The sequence below is a fragment of the Chiloscyllium plagiosum genome, unplaced genomic scaffold, assembly GCF_037043375.1.
Source record: "Chiloscyllium plagiosum isolate Xiang-an unplaced genomic scaffold, Cpla_swu_hap1 HiC_scaffold_15, whole genome shotgun sequence".
NCBI lineage: Eukaryota > Metazoa > Chordata > Chondrichthyes > Orectolobiformes > Hemiscylliidae > Chiloscyllium > Chiloscyllium plagiosum.
In genome coordinates this window covers 673890-688979 of record NW_028270153.1, presented here as the reverse complement: position 1 = coordinate 688979, position 15090 = coordinate 673890, and the positions used below count along the sequence as shown (strand labels likewise).

Here is a 15090-nt window from a genome sequence, read left to right as displayed (position 1 = left end):
TTCACATGCATAACAAGTCAACTTACCTGTCAGTGTTAACAACTGCTTCTACCTCAGGAATATTAGCTTTGAGTGAGATTGCACCAAGTTCATTCAACTCCTGGCTGTTCAATAATAGATACCTATTCCTGAAAACCCAAAACAACAGTGGTCACATGAAAGGAGAAAATGTCAGGAGTCAATTCCACTTGTAAGTTTTACTGTGAAATCTATTGGAGGACTTGAAAGGTGTCAGTGATTGGACACTGCTCGAAAGGCTATTAAGTCAGAAACTTGCACTCATCCAAGGGACTGGTGCTTTTACATCACACCAAACTCAAATTTTACAGTGAAAGTAATATTCAGACAGGAGAAGTCAAAAGCATTCAGCACAAGGCCAGCACAGAGCAGAGAGAGTTGATAAGTTGATAATTTCAGAGGTGTTAATGGGAAAGTCAATTTCATATTTTCATGGTGTGTAAGTATTAAAATATAACTAAAACAGAAGTGGGGATAAACATATGACAACCTCCAGAGCACCATTAGTATTTGAAGAATATACAATAATTTGAACCTGTTTATAAACAATATTTTCTACCTACCCATACTGATAAAGCCGTGGTTATGAAAAGCCTGTAGCTTTACAAGCAATGAATTTTCACACCAAGCTACTGGGACTTCCTGGAACAAGTCTATTAGTTAAGAAATCATCATTGGTTCTGAGGAATGATACTACTAACATTTTCAGATGTAGATTCCTCTAGGTTTTCTTAGAACATAGAACGTTACAGTGCAGAACTGGCCCTTTGGCCCTCGAATTTGCACCAACCTGGAGAACCAATCTGAAGCCCATCTATCTTGCACTATTCCATCTTCATCCATATATGTTTATGCAATGACCATTTAAATGCCCTTAAAGTTGATGAGTCCAGGCAGTGCGCTCCACGCCCCTGAGTAAAGAAACTACTTCTGATATTTGTCCTCTATTACCCCTCAATTTAAAGCTATGTCCCCTCATACTAGCCATCACCAAAGGTAAAAGGTTCTCACTGTCTACCCTATTTAACTTGTCAATTATCTTATATGTCTCTCAACCTTCTCTAACGAAAACAGCCTCAAGTCCCTCAGCCTTTCCTCAAAAACTTCCCCACATATCAGGCAACATCCTAGTAAATCTCCTCTGAATTCTTTCCAAAGCTTCCACATCCTCCCTACAATTCAGTGACCAGAACTGTACGCAATACTCCAAGTGCGCTGCACTAGAGTTTTGTACAGATGCAGCATGACCTCATGGCTCTGAAACTCAATCCCTCTACCAATAACAGCTAACACACCACATGCCTTCTTAACAACCGTATTAACTTGGGAGGCAACTTTCAGGAACTATGTACATGGACATCGAGAGCTCTCTGCTCACCTACACTACCAAGAATTTTACCAGTAGCCCAATACTCTGCATTCCTGTTGCTTTTTCCAAAGTGAATAACCTTACTCTTTTCCGCATTAAGCTCCATTTGACACCCCTCAGCTCTGCAGCTTATCTATGCCCCTCTGTAATCTGCAACATCTTTCAGCACTGTCCATAACTCCACTGACCTTAGTGTCATCCGCAAATTTACTAACCCATTCTTCTAAGCCCTCATCCAGGTCATTTAAAAAAAAAATTAACAGCAGCAGTGGTCCCAAAACAGATCATTGCAGTACACCATGAGTAACTGAACTCCAGGATGAGCATTTCCCAACTACCCTCTGTCTTCTTACACGTAGCCAATTTCTGATCCAAACCGCTAAATCACCCTCAACGCCCGACTCCATATTTTGTGCAATCGACTACTGTGGGGAACCTTATCAAACACCTCACTGAAATCCATATACACCACATCAACCGCTTTCCCCTCTTCCACCTGTTTTGTCACCTTCTCAAAGAACTCAATAAGGTTTGTGAGGTGTGACCTACCCTTCACAAAACCATGTTGACTGTCCCTAATCCAATTATTTCCATCTCTTATAATCTTTCCCAACATTTCACCTACAACCGAAGTAAGGCTCACTGGTCTATAATTACTAGGATTGTCTCTACTCCCCTTCTTGAACAAGGGGACAACATTTGCTATCCTCCATAGACAATGACAATAAAGATCAAAGCCAAAGGCTCTGCAACCTCCTTGCTGGCTTCCCAGAGAATCCCAGGATAAATCCCATCCGGCCCTGGGGACTTATCTATTTCAAACTTTCCAGAATTGCTAACACCTCCTCCTTGTGAGCCTCAATCCCGTCTAGTCTAGTAACCTGTATTGCGGTATTCTCTTCGATAACATTGTCTTTTTTTAGTGTGAATACTGACAAAAAATATTCAGTTTGCGCTTCTCCTAGCTCCTCGGACTTCACACACAACTTCCCACTACTGCCCTGGATTGGCCCTAATCTTTCTCTAGTCATTCTCTTTTATTCCTGATATTCCTATAGAAAGCTTTCAGGTTTTCCTTGATCCTATCTTCCAATGACTTCTCATGTCCCCTCCTGGCTCTCCTTAGATCTCTCTTTAGGTCTTTCCTGGCTAACTTCTAATTCTCAAGTGTCCTAACTGAGCCTTCATGTCTCATCCGAACAAGCTTTCTTCTGCTTAACAAGAGATACAACTTCTTTCATAAACCACACTCCCGCACTCGACCACTTCCTCCCTGCCTGACATATAAATATATGTAACAAGGACACGCAGTAGCTGTTCTTTGAATAAGTTCCACATTTCAATTGTCAACCTCCAGCAGTTTCCTTCCCTATCCTTTCTCAATCTACTTGGTTGGTTTCAAAAGTGGGGCCAAATTTCCCCACCTTCCATAGCGGTATTAGATTTTCAAAGCTACCAGAGATTCAAATGGTGATAAAGAAGAAAGTGTGCTTATGACCAATGTCAGGTAGAAAATACAACCAATAACCAGGATGGACATACGCGGCATTGAAAGGAGAAACAAAGAAGGAGTATGATAAAGACTGGGAGCCAACATAAAACTAAAAAGGAGTTTCACACATGGAAGCAGGGACATAGCCTCATTGTTTAGTGAGTGCTTTGCATCTGTCCTTGCCAGGGAAGATGCTGCACAGACCATGGAGCAAGTTAATTTGAGTCACTGGGAGAATTCACAATTGATAACGAGGCATTGGATAGAATGTTTGCTCTTAAAATTGATAAAGCATAGAACATAGAAGAATACAGCGCAGTACAGGCCCTTCGGCCCTCGATGTTGCGCCGATCCAAGCCCACCTAACCTACACTAGCCCACTATCCTCCATATGCCTATCCAATGCCCGCTTAAATGCCACCACTGCTACTGGCAGGGCATTCCATGAACTCACGACTCGCTGTAAAGAACCTACCCCTAACATCTGTCCTATACCTACCCCCCCTTAATTTAAAGCTATGCCCCCTTGTAATAGCTGACTCCATACGTGGAAAAAGATTCTCACTGTCGACCTATCTAAACCCCTAATTATCTTGTACACCTCTATCAAGTCACCCCTAAACCTTCTTTTCTCCAATGAAAACAACCCCAAGTGCCTCAGCCTTTCCTCATACGACCTTTCTACCATACCAGGCAACATCCTGGTAAATCTCCTCTGCACCCGTTCCAGTGCCTCCACATCCTTCCTATAGTATGGCGACCAAAACTGCACACAATACTCCAGATGTGGCCGCACCAGAGTCTTATACAACTGCAACATGACCTCAGTACTCCGGAACTCAATTCCTCTACCAATAAAAGCCAGTACGCCATATGCCTTCCTCACCGCACTATTTACCTGGGTGGCAACTTTCAGAGATCTGTGTACATGGACACCAAGATCCCTCTGCTCATCCACACTACCAAGTATCCGACCATTAGCCCAGTACCCCATCTTTTTATTACACTTACCAAAGTGAATCACCTCACACTTAGCTACATTGAACTCCATTTGCCACCTTTCTGCCCAGTTCTGCAGCTTATCTATATCCCCCTGTAACCTGCCACATCCTTCCTCACTGTCTACAACTCCTCCGACTTTCGTATCATCCGCAAACTTGCTCACCCAACCTTCTAACCCCTCCTCCAGGTCATTTATAAAAATGACAAACAGCAATGGTCCCAAAACAGATCCTTGCGGAACACCGCTAGTGACGGCACTCCAAGATGAACATTTGCCATCAACTACTACCCTCTGTCTTCTTCCAGCCAGCCAACTCCTAATCCAAACCTCCAACTCACCCTCAATGCCATACCTCCGTATTTTTTGCAGTAGTCTACCATGGGGAACCTTATCAAACGCCTTACTAAAATCCATATATACCACATCTACTGCTTTCCCCTCATCCACCTCCTTAGTCACCTTCTCAAAGAATTCAATAAGGTTTGTGAGGCACGACCTGCCCTTCACAAAACCATGCTGACTATCCTTGATCACATTATTCCTATCCAGATGTTCATAAATCCTATCCCTTACAATTCTCTCTAAGACTTTGCCCACAACAGAAGTGAGACTCACCGGCCTATAGTTACTAGGGTTATCCCTACTCCGCTTCTTGAACAAGGGAACCACATTTGCTAGCCTCCAATCTTCTGGCACTACTCCTGTAGACAACGAGGACATAAAAATCAAGGCCAATGGCTCTGCAATCTCCTCCCTTGCTTCCCAGAGAATCCTAGGATAAATGCCATCAGGCCCAGGGGACTTATCTATTTTCACCCTTTCCAGAATTTCCAACACCTCTTCTCTACATACCTCAAAGCCATCCATTCTACTTAATTGTGACTCAGTACTCACATTGACAACAATGTCCTGTTCCTGATTGAATACTGACGAAAAGTATTCATTCAGTGTCTCCCCAATCTCTTCAGCCTCCACATGCAACTTCCCACTACTATCCTTGACTGGACCTATTCCTACCCTAGTCATTCTTTTATTCCTGACATACCTATAGAAAGCCTTAGGGTTTTCCCTAATCCTACCAACTAAGGACCTTTCATGTCCCCTCCTTGCTGCTCTTAGCTCGCTCTTCAGGTCCTTCCTAACTACCTTATAACTCTCAATCGCCCCAATTGAACCTTCACGCCTCATCTTTACATAGGCCGCCCTCTTCCATTTAACAAGGGATTCCAATTCCTTATTAAACCAAGGCTCCCTCACACGACCCTTTCCTCCCTGCCTGACGGGCACATACTTATCAAGGACACTCACTAGTTGCTCCTTGAACAAGCTCCACATATCAATTACACCCTTGCCTTGAAGCTTACTTTTCCAGGCCACACATCCTAAGTCATGCCTCACAGCATCATAATTTCCCTGCCCCCATCTATAACTCTTGCCCTGTAGTGCACACTTATCCCTCTCCATCACTAGAGTAAAGGTCACCGAATTGTGGTCACTGTCCCCAAAGTGCTCACCTACCTCTAATTCTAACACCTGGCCTGGTTCATTACCCAGAACCAAATCCAGTATGGCCTCACCTCTTGTTGGCCTATCTACATATTGTGTCAGGAAACCCTCCTGCACACATTGGACAAACACTGACCCATCTAACGAACTTGAGCTATAGCTTTCCCAATTAATATCAGGAAAGTTAAAGTCCCCCATAACAACCACCCTATTACTTTCACTCTTCTCTTGAATCATCCTCGCAATCCTTTCTTCTACGTTTCTAGGACTATTAGGAGGCCTGTAAAAAACTCCTAACAGGGTGAGCTCACCTTTCCTATTCCTAACCTCAGCCCAAACTACCTCAGATGGAGAGTCTTCATCCATCGTCCTTTCCACAGCTGTAATACTATCTTTGACAAGCAATGCCACACCTCCCCCTCTTTTACCCCCACCTCTGACCCTACTAAAACATTTAAACCCTGGAACCTGCATCAGCCAATCCTGTCCCTGTTCTACCCATGTCTCCGTAATAGCCACAACATCGAAGTCCCAGGTACCAACCCACGCTGAAAGTTCACCTACCTTATTTCGTATACTTCTTGCATTGAAGTATACACACTTCAAGCCACTTTCCTGTTTACAGGCACCCTCCTTTGAAAATGATGCCATGTTCCTAACCTCCCTACATTCCAGGTCCTGCACCCTAAAGCTACAGTCTGGGTTCCCATGCCCCTGCAGAGTTAGTTTAAACCCCCCCCCCCCCCCAAGAGCACTAGCAAACCTCCCAAGGATACTGGTGCCCCTCAGGTTCAGGTGTAGACCATCCTGTTTATAGAGGTCCCACCTTCCCCAGAAAGAACCCCAGTTATCCAAATACCGGAATCCCTCCCTCCTGCACCATCCCTGTAGCCACGCATTTAACTGTTCTCTCTCCCTATTCCTCGACTCTCTATCACGTGGCACGGGTAACAAACCAGAGACAACAACTCTGTTCGTTCTAACTCTGAGCTTCCAACCTAGCTCCCTGAAAGCCTGCCTAACATCTTCAGCGCTCTTCCTACCTATGTCATTGGTGCCAATGTGGACCACGACTTCGGGCTGCTCCCCCTCCCCCTTAAGGACCCGGAAAACACGATCAGAGACATAAAAGCACTGGGACTGGAGGAGGTGCAGTCTCATAGATACAGAGACATTGCTGTCATTCAGTAGTAAGAACTTGAATACTGCAGAAAAAACATTTTCTCAAAGTTTTTCATCTTGCACTCATCTGGATAATTCAGAAGAATACCAATTCAAGGAGAAAACCAACATTTGTACTGCATGAAAGGAGTGCTAATTGGTTGTCAAGTGGACTCTGATAGAGGCTTTTTCATGGAGAATGCACCAATTAATGATTATTGGCAGTTAACAGCTAGACTTTGTTTACATTTGAAACTAGGCAGCTTGACTGATTTCTCAAGACAATGCTCTGACCAATGAACAAATGAACGGCTGTTTTAAAATGCTTTATCTTTCCAGGAATAGAGTCAGCACTTTTCAAGACTATCTTTCAGGTACTCACAATTTTGCATCACATACAGCAAAAAAAAATGTGATCAGGCTATCCACCATCATGCAGGATAGCTTTGACACATCAAGTTGCACAGTGATAAAATGTCTTGGGGCCCCATAAGGCCAATTTTATATGACATGGAACTGTCAGAACCCCAAGGGGTATGTGACCAATGAAGATAGGTTTGCTGTAGTCAACCATAGAGAACCTTGAAACAGAAATTGGGATCAAAGTGATTCTGCATTATAATTATATAATGATCAGATCATTTCTCAGTCACCCTTAGCCCTGCAATGTTTTCCCAACGGCAAGGCCACTGCCAAATCAGCACTCCCCACTCATGCAGCACATATGGTAGTTTTTCCTTTGAGTCGGTATTCTATAAATCAAGTGCAGGATGAACAAGGAGGGAAGTGAGAATGGAAATTGCAGGGACTAACAAAATTTCAGTCCTCCCGAGATTGGGGTGGTGCCAGAAGATGGGAGGACTGCAACAAATTACAGCTTTGCTCAAAAAGAAAAATCAGTCAGGCCAATCAGTTTTACATCGGTGATGGGGAAACATATAGAAACTACAAGTTGGGACAAATTAATATCCACATCCAAACAGGTGGATGAAGATAAAGCAGTCAACATGGTGTATATGGTTAATTAAAGAAAGTCAGCATGTATTTTGCAAGGTAAAATTATGCACAATTTTTTGAAGAGTTAAAGCAATGCTGTTGATATACATGAACTTCCAAAAGACACATGCATGTTACTGTACAACAGACTGGGAGTTAAGGTCCATGATACAAAAGCAACAGCATGAAACATAGATACAGAGTTGACTGAGTGACAGGACACAGTGGTTAACACAATATAAGAGTATGGAATTTATGCTGCTGTGTTATATAGAACACAAGTTTGACATCACTTCAGGTATTCTGTACAGTTCTGGGTGTCACACTTTAAGAAGGATGTGAATAAATTGGAAAGATGTATACAAGAATGGTTCCAGACAAGGAGACAAAGATAAAGTGGAGAAATTATGACTGTTTTCCTTGGGAGAAATAGGGGGCAGAGATTAGATCGGAGAGGCATTCAAAAATCAGGAGGGTTCTGGACAAAGATAGGAAAGACTGTTCCCACTTATAGTAGGATCAATAACAAGGAAACAGAATTGAAAATAATTGGTAAATGAATCAAAATGTATATCTTAAACATTTTGGCAATTTTTGTTTGGAATACAGTACCAGAGAGCATGATTGATGCACCTTTAATTGATGTATTCAAAAGGGAGTTGGCATGTTACTTGCTAGGTTACAAGATGGCAGGACTAATTAAAATGCTTTGGAGAGCAGGTGCAGAAATGATAAACTGAATGGCCACCTACTGCGCTGTAATAATCAGAGGCCCACAGCACACCAAAAAAAAAGGCCCTTTGACCCATTGAGTCTAACCCAGTCAAAAATAGCCACTAACTATTCTAATCCATTTTCCAGCACTTGGCCCATTGCCCTTGGCTCACAAGCGCACATTCAAATACTTAAATGATGGGGATTTCAGTCTGTATCAGACTTATAAGCAGCGAGTTCCAGATTTCCACCAACTGCTAGGTGAGAAAAACTTTCCTCACATTGCATCTAAACTTGCTGCTCCTTATTTTAAATCTCTGTCCCCTAGTCATTGATCCCTTCAAAGGAAAGATCCCTTCCTGTCTACCCTTCCTGTACCCTTCAATTTAATACAGGCAGTCTCTGGAATGGATACCATTCAAGTTGATTGGTGTGCAAGTCGAAACATAATGCAGGACAATATAAATTAGGCATTTGTATGTACAAGAAGTTTGTATGGCAGATCTTTAAAATGACATTCCTAATGGGATTGAATTTGTCAGTTGGGGACCCTCTGTTCATCCCAATCATATCACCCCTCAGCCTCCTCTGCTCCAAGGAAAACAACCCCAGATCTATTTAATCTCTCTTCATAGAGTCTCCAACCCACGAAATATCGAAGTAAACGTTATCTGTACCCTCTCCAGAGCAACCATACCCCCCCCTTTTAAATGTTTATTCCATAACAATACTCTAGCTGTAGCCTAATCTACTTTTCATACAGTTCCAGCCTTGGCCAATAAATGCATGTACCCTATACACCTTCTCAATTTCTGTCCCACTATTTAAGGGAGCAAAATACATATACACACACACATGCCCTTTGGCTCCTTCGTATCCTTTCACATGTTCCCTAGTGTTATTTGTCTTGCCAAAGTGAATCACCTCACACTTACCCAGACTGAATTCTATTTGCCACTGATTAGCCCATCTGACCAGTTTGTCCATATCCTCCCATAATCCACGGTTATCCTCCTCACTATTTACCACCTCACCAATTTTTGTATCAACCATTAACTTACTGATCAACTTTCCTACATTTGAGTCTAAATTACTTACACACACCACAAACAAACACTGATTCCTGAGAAACCTCAACAGATCACAAAAACTCCGCTCAACCATAAACCCTCTGCTTTCTGCCACTCAGCCAGTTCTGGATCCAATGTGCCAAAATTTCCTTGCATCCAATCTGTTATTAACTGAGCTTTACCAGATTCCCTTGCTGGACCCTGTCAAAAGCCTTTCTTAAATCCAAGTAGACTATGTTCAATGCATTGCCCTCATCTACACACACAGTCACCTCTTTAAAAAAAATTCAGAGAACTTGGTCAGACTTGTGGGCGGCACGGTGGTTAGCACTGCTGCCTCACAGCGCCAGAGACCCGGGTTCAATTCCCACCTCAGGCGACTGTGTGGAGTTTGTACGTTCTCCCAGTGTCTGCGTGGGTTTCCTCCAGGTGCTCCGGTTTCCTCCCACAGTCCAAAGATGTGCAGGTCAGGTGAATTGGCCATGCTAAATTGCCCATAGTGTTAGGTAAGGAGTAAATGTAGGGGTATGGGTGGGTTGTGCTTCGGCAGGTCGGTGTGGACTTGTTGGGCCGAAAGGCCTGTTTCCACACTGTAATGTAATGTAATCTAATCTAATCTAAAACCACCCCTTGCTCCTTTTCGCTTTTTACATTCTACCCATCTGGCTTCATTTGAGGAGCCTAAGATGTCATCCCTCAACTGCTGTAATTGATTTCCCGATCGATATTGCAACAACCTTGCCTCCTTTCCTGTCAAACCTGAAGGCACATATTCCTGGAAGATTGAGCTACCAACTGGTCCCCTCTCAACCATAACTGAGTGACAGCAATGACATTATACCTGCATGGTTCTTGTGTCCTCAACTCATCTGTCTCAACTGTCAGACTGCCTGCATTTAAATCAATACCATCCAACTCAGATTTAATTTTCAAAGTTTAGACACAACAAGATTTAACGCAATTAACACAAAGCAATACTGGAAATGGGTGTTTCTAAATACTCACTCATGGTGATCACTGAAACTCTGAAGCAATCTCAGGAATTGGATTTTCAGAGAAATCTCCTGTAGCGAAACAGCAAAAGTTTAGGTAGATGACTGGAAACAAAAACTTTCAAGAATAGATGATTCAGCAATTCACAATTGGGTCAAAGTGTATCCAGGTCTTAAAGAAAACATAAAAAGGTGTGACTGGGTGTATAGCAGTCATTGAATAACTAATACTCTAGTGACAGGGGTTACTTACTGAAACACCTTTGCTTTGCCATAATGAAAAATATTTGTGGAAAACAAATTTACAAAAAAAGTCTTCAAATTAGTTGCAAACATTCTGCCCTAAAGTACCAATAAGAACAGTTTGTTTAAAATATAGGATGTAAGCACAGTTTACTTAATATTGAAGTGACTAGCCGTCGTCTTGAATTTTTTGCAGCCCATTGCAGGCAAGTATACACGCTGTGCAAATACAAAAACTTCAAATATTAGAAAAATTGCATTTGCAAAAAAAAAATCTTTGCTGTGATCAAACATATCTGGCCATAACTCCAAACCAACTTTTTCACAACAGATTCCAACTTCATGCTTTGAGTCTATGCTATTTGAAACAGTGAGCAAACTTCTTGAACACATCTACAGAAAATAAACTACACAGAAGCAAAACATCACAGATTTTGGAAATGTGAAATAAAAGCTGGAAATACTCAGGTTAGGCAGCTTGTGAAGAGTAAAACAGATAATGACTCAGGTCGAGAGTTCTAAGCAGATAGCAGAAACTATTTTAACCCAGTTCTGACTAAGACAACATCAACCTAAAAATGTTACTGTGCATATTTTACCACAAACGTCACATCTGCAGAACATTTGCATTATTAATTTCACATACGTGAATAATTTTCTTTCAAGATAATAATTGAAAGAAATCTGGGCCCAGAGCACAAGACCTTGTTTTGCAACTTCTTTTTAAATGGGAGATTGTGGCAGAATTTTAAGCCCAATTATGATATTCTAAGTCAGAGATTCAAATCCCACCATGTCAGATGGTGGAATTTGAAATAAATATAAATATCTATTGAAAAGATTACTGATGACCATGATACCATTCTCAATTTTTGTAAAATCCCTTCTGGTTCACTAACATCTTTTAAGGAAGGAAATCTCTTGTTGGCCTATTTGTCACTCCAGATCCACAACAAAAATGGTCGACTCTTCACTGCCCTATAAAATGGTCTAACAAGGAATTCAGTTGTATCAAACTTCCAAAGCATCTCAAACAAAGGAATAAAGCACAATAGGTAATCTGGCATCAACCTAAGCACCAGAGATAACAACCAAAGAGCCCTGTCATCTCTGCAAAGTGCTCCTTACTAACATTTGGGTTATGAGTGCCAAAATGGAGAACAGTCTCACAGCCTAGTCAAGCAACACTCAGCCATACTCATGGAATCATATCTTGTAGAGAATTCCCAGACAACACCACCACAATCCCTGAGTATGTCCTGTCCTGCCTGCCAGACAGTCCCAGCGATCTTTACCAATCCACCATGACAGCACATCCATAGATCGAATCTGGTGAACCCATTGATCAGTGATCATTGGGGCAAGTGATTAAGCACTCAACAATCCAACACATCCAATACTTTTCAGTAATATCATGAGCACATTGAAAGTTTGCATATTAAAAGACCCCAGTGAGAATAGCAGTTTATGAGTGACAAATCACTCCTGCATTGTCACTTTTGCTACTAGTTTCATACTTACTGGACTGCAGTCACAGATTTGATTCTGACCATGCAATACATGATTAGTGGAATGTTTCCTCCATATCAGTTTGTCAAATAGGTTATTAAGTCCAGGAATAAGTCGAAATTCTGCTAACATCTTATGAACCTGAAACAGAAAGGAAATTATTCAACTACTTGTCTTGGTCACACTACGAGACGCTGTTAACTGAGCCAGAGATAGTGCAAGAGTCTTGTGATCAATTACCACTCACTTATCCTTACTACACAAAAACCAAACATATCCAACAAAAATATGGTTCTCCATGTTATAAGTTCCCATTGTACTGAAAAATAGCATTTGGATTGAGGCAACTTAAGGGGCCTTGCTCAACCAACTTTAGAGTCATAGATATAATGAGTTGGCATATGTTCTTAAAGTTGGGGCTTCTGATTTAGCATTATTTCATGTTTTATAGTCATAGATGTACAGCACGGAAACAGACCCTTCGGTCGAATTCGTCCATGCCGACCAGATATCCCACCCAAACTCGTCCCACCAGCCAACACCCGGCCCATATCTCTCTAAACCCTTCTGATTCATATACCCATCCAAAATGCCTTTTAAATGTTGCAATCATACTAGCCTCCACAACATCTTCTGGCAGCTCATTCCATACACGTACTACCCTCTGCGCGAAAAAGTTGCCCCTTAGCTCCCTTTTATATCTTTCCACTCTCACCCTAAACCTATGCCCTCTAGTTCTGGACTCCCTGACCCCAAGGAAGAGACTGTGTCTATTTATCCTATCCATGCCCCTCATAATTTTAAGTTCACCCCTCAGCTTCCGACGCTCAAGGGAAAACAGCCCCAGCCTACTCAACCTCTCCCAATATCTCAAATCCTCCAACCCTGGCAACATCCTTGTAAATCGTTTCTGAACCCTTTCAAGTTTCACAACAACATTCCGATAGGAAGGAGACCAGATTTGCACACAATATTCCGACAGTGGCCTAACCAATGTCCTGTATAGCAACATGACCTCCCAACTCCTGTACTCAATACTCTGGCCAATAAAGGAAAGCATACTAAACACTGCTTTCACTTTCCTATCTATCTGCCACTCCACTTTCAAGGAGCTATGAACATGCACTCCAAGGTCTCTTTGTTCAGCAACAATCCCCAGGACCTTACCATTAAGTATATAAATCCTGCTAAGATTAGCTTCCCAAAATGCAGCACCTCATATTCATCTAAATTAAACTCCATCTGCCACTCCTCAGGCCATAGGCCCTTCTGATCAAGCTCCTGTTGTAATCAGATAACCCTCTTTGCTGTCCACCAGCAATTTTGGTGTCATCTGAAAACTTACAAACTGTCCCTCTTATGCTCACATCCAAATCATTTATGTGAATGACAAAAAGTAGTGAACCTGGACCCAGCACCGATCCTTATGGCACCCCACTGGTCCACACAAGTCCACTAAATTTGTATTGAACCATTTTGAACCTCCACTATGAGCAGAGCAACAAGGAAGAGGGCGAAGAGAAGCGAGTGCTGCCGGGAAGTTCTTAAGTGGATGAGATCTAAACCAGAGACCCTATACTGTAGAACCTCCCATTCGCCCACTTTCGTGAACCTCACTAAGAGTCTGTAAACTCGGTATGTTTTCAGGTTTTTTTCCCCCCTTTTCTTCTCTTCCTTTAGTCCTGTGGGCGCTTTCAGATTAGCAGGGTATGGCCGTTAGGGGAGTTGCATGTTCATTCTGCAGAATGTGGCAAGTGAGAGTCATGACACGTTTCCACCAACCATATCTGCGGGAAGTGCACCCAACTCCAGTTCCTCAAAAACACAGAAGGGAACTGGAGCTGAACTATGGATCATTTGGGAGACGAGGGAGAAACTGAGAGGATGTACAGGGAGGTAGTCGCTCCTCAGACACAGGGTATGGACAGCTGGGTTACAGTCGGGGGAGGAAAGGAACCAATAGACAGAGCAGGGATCCCCTGTGCCCATTCCCCTCAGCAATAAGTATACTGTTTTGGATACTGCAGCTGGGGATGGCCTACCAGGGGAAAGCCAAAGCTGCCAGGTCTCTGGCACGGAGCCTGGATCTGTGGCTCAGAAGGGAAGGGAGGAACAATAGAAAAGCACTAGTGGTAGATATTTAATTGGGGACTCAATAGTTAGATAGACTGAAAGGAGATTTTGTGGTTAGGAACGAGACTTCCAGAAGGTATGTTGCCGATTGGGTTTACACAATTCTGAAGGGGGAGGATGAGCAGCCAGAAATCGTGGTACATATTGGCACCAATTATATAGCCAAGAAAGGGACTGAGGATCTGAAAATTGAGCTAGATTGGAAGCTACAGAGCAGCATGCGAAGTGATCTCAGGTTTGCTACCCGTACCACGAGATAGTGAGGTGAGGAATGGTCAGCGAGTGCAGCTTAACAGGTGGCTGTGAGGATGGTGCAGGAGGGAGGGCTTCAGATATTTAGACCATTGGGATGCCTTCTGGAGAAGGTGGGACCTGTACAAGAAGGACGGGTTGCACCTGAACTGGAGGACACACATGTCCTGGGTGGGAGATTTGCTCGTGGTCCAGGAGGGTTTAAATTAGTTTGGCAGGCGGGGGTGGGACCAGAGCTACATATGAGGGGGTTAGTTGTATTTGGGGCTGTGATAGGATGTAGTGAATCTATCAGGAAGGTTTTCTATGTTATTAAACAAAGGAATCGGTTAAAATGTGCCTGCTTTAACGCAAGGAGTGGGAGAAATAAGAGTGATGAACTTAGAGCATGGATCAGTACTTGGGACTATGATGTTGTGGTCGTAATGGAGACGTGGGTTTCACAAGGGCAGGAACAGTTGCTAGATGCTCCAGGGTTTAGAACATTTAAAAAGAACAGGTAGGGTGGAAAGAGGAGGGGACGTAGCATTGCTAATTAGAGAGTGCATCACAGCTACAGAAACAAAGGTTGTCAAGGAAGATTTGTCTACTGAGTCAGTATGGGTAGAAGTTAGGAACAGCAAAAGAGGGTT

General features: G+C 42.8%; 1 protein-coding gene across 3 annotated transcripts in view; it reads right to left on the bottom strand.

Annotated features, from left to right (window-relative positions):
• LOC122560343 (short transient receptor potential channel 4-associated protein-like) overlaps nucleotides 1–15090 on the bottom strand; it is a 97259-nt gene that overhangs the window by 33266 nt on the left and 48903 nt on the right. For all 3 annotated transcript variants that reach the window (XM_087994632.1, XM_087994633.1, XM_043710990.2), the window contains 3 exons: nucleotides 12086–12214; nucleotides 10335–10393; nucleotides 27–128 (listed from right to left, as the gene is read on the bottom strand). In XM_087994632.1, coding sequence (XP_087850758.1) covers nucleotides 27–128; nucleotides 10335–10393; nucleotides 12086–12214 — 290 coding nt within the window. The remainder of the gene's footprint in view (nucleotides 1–26; nucleotides 129–10334; nucleotides 10394–12085; nucleotides 12215–15090) is intronic.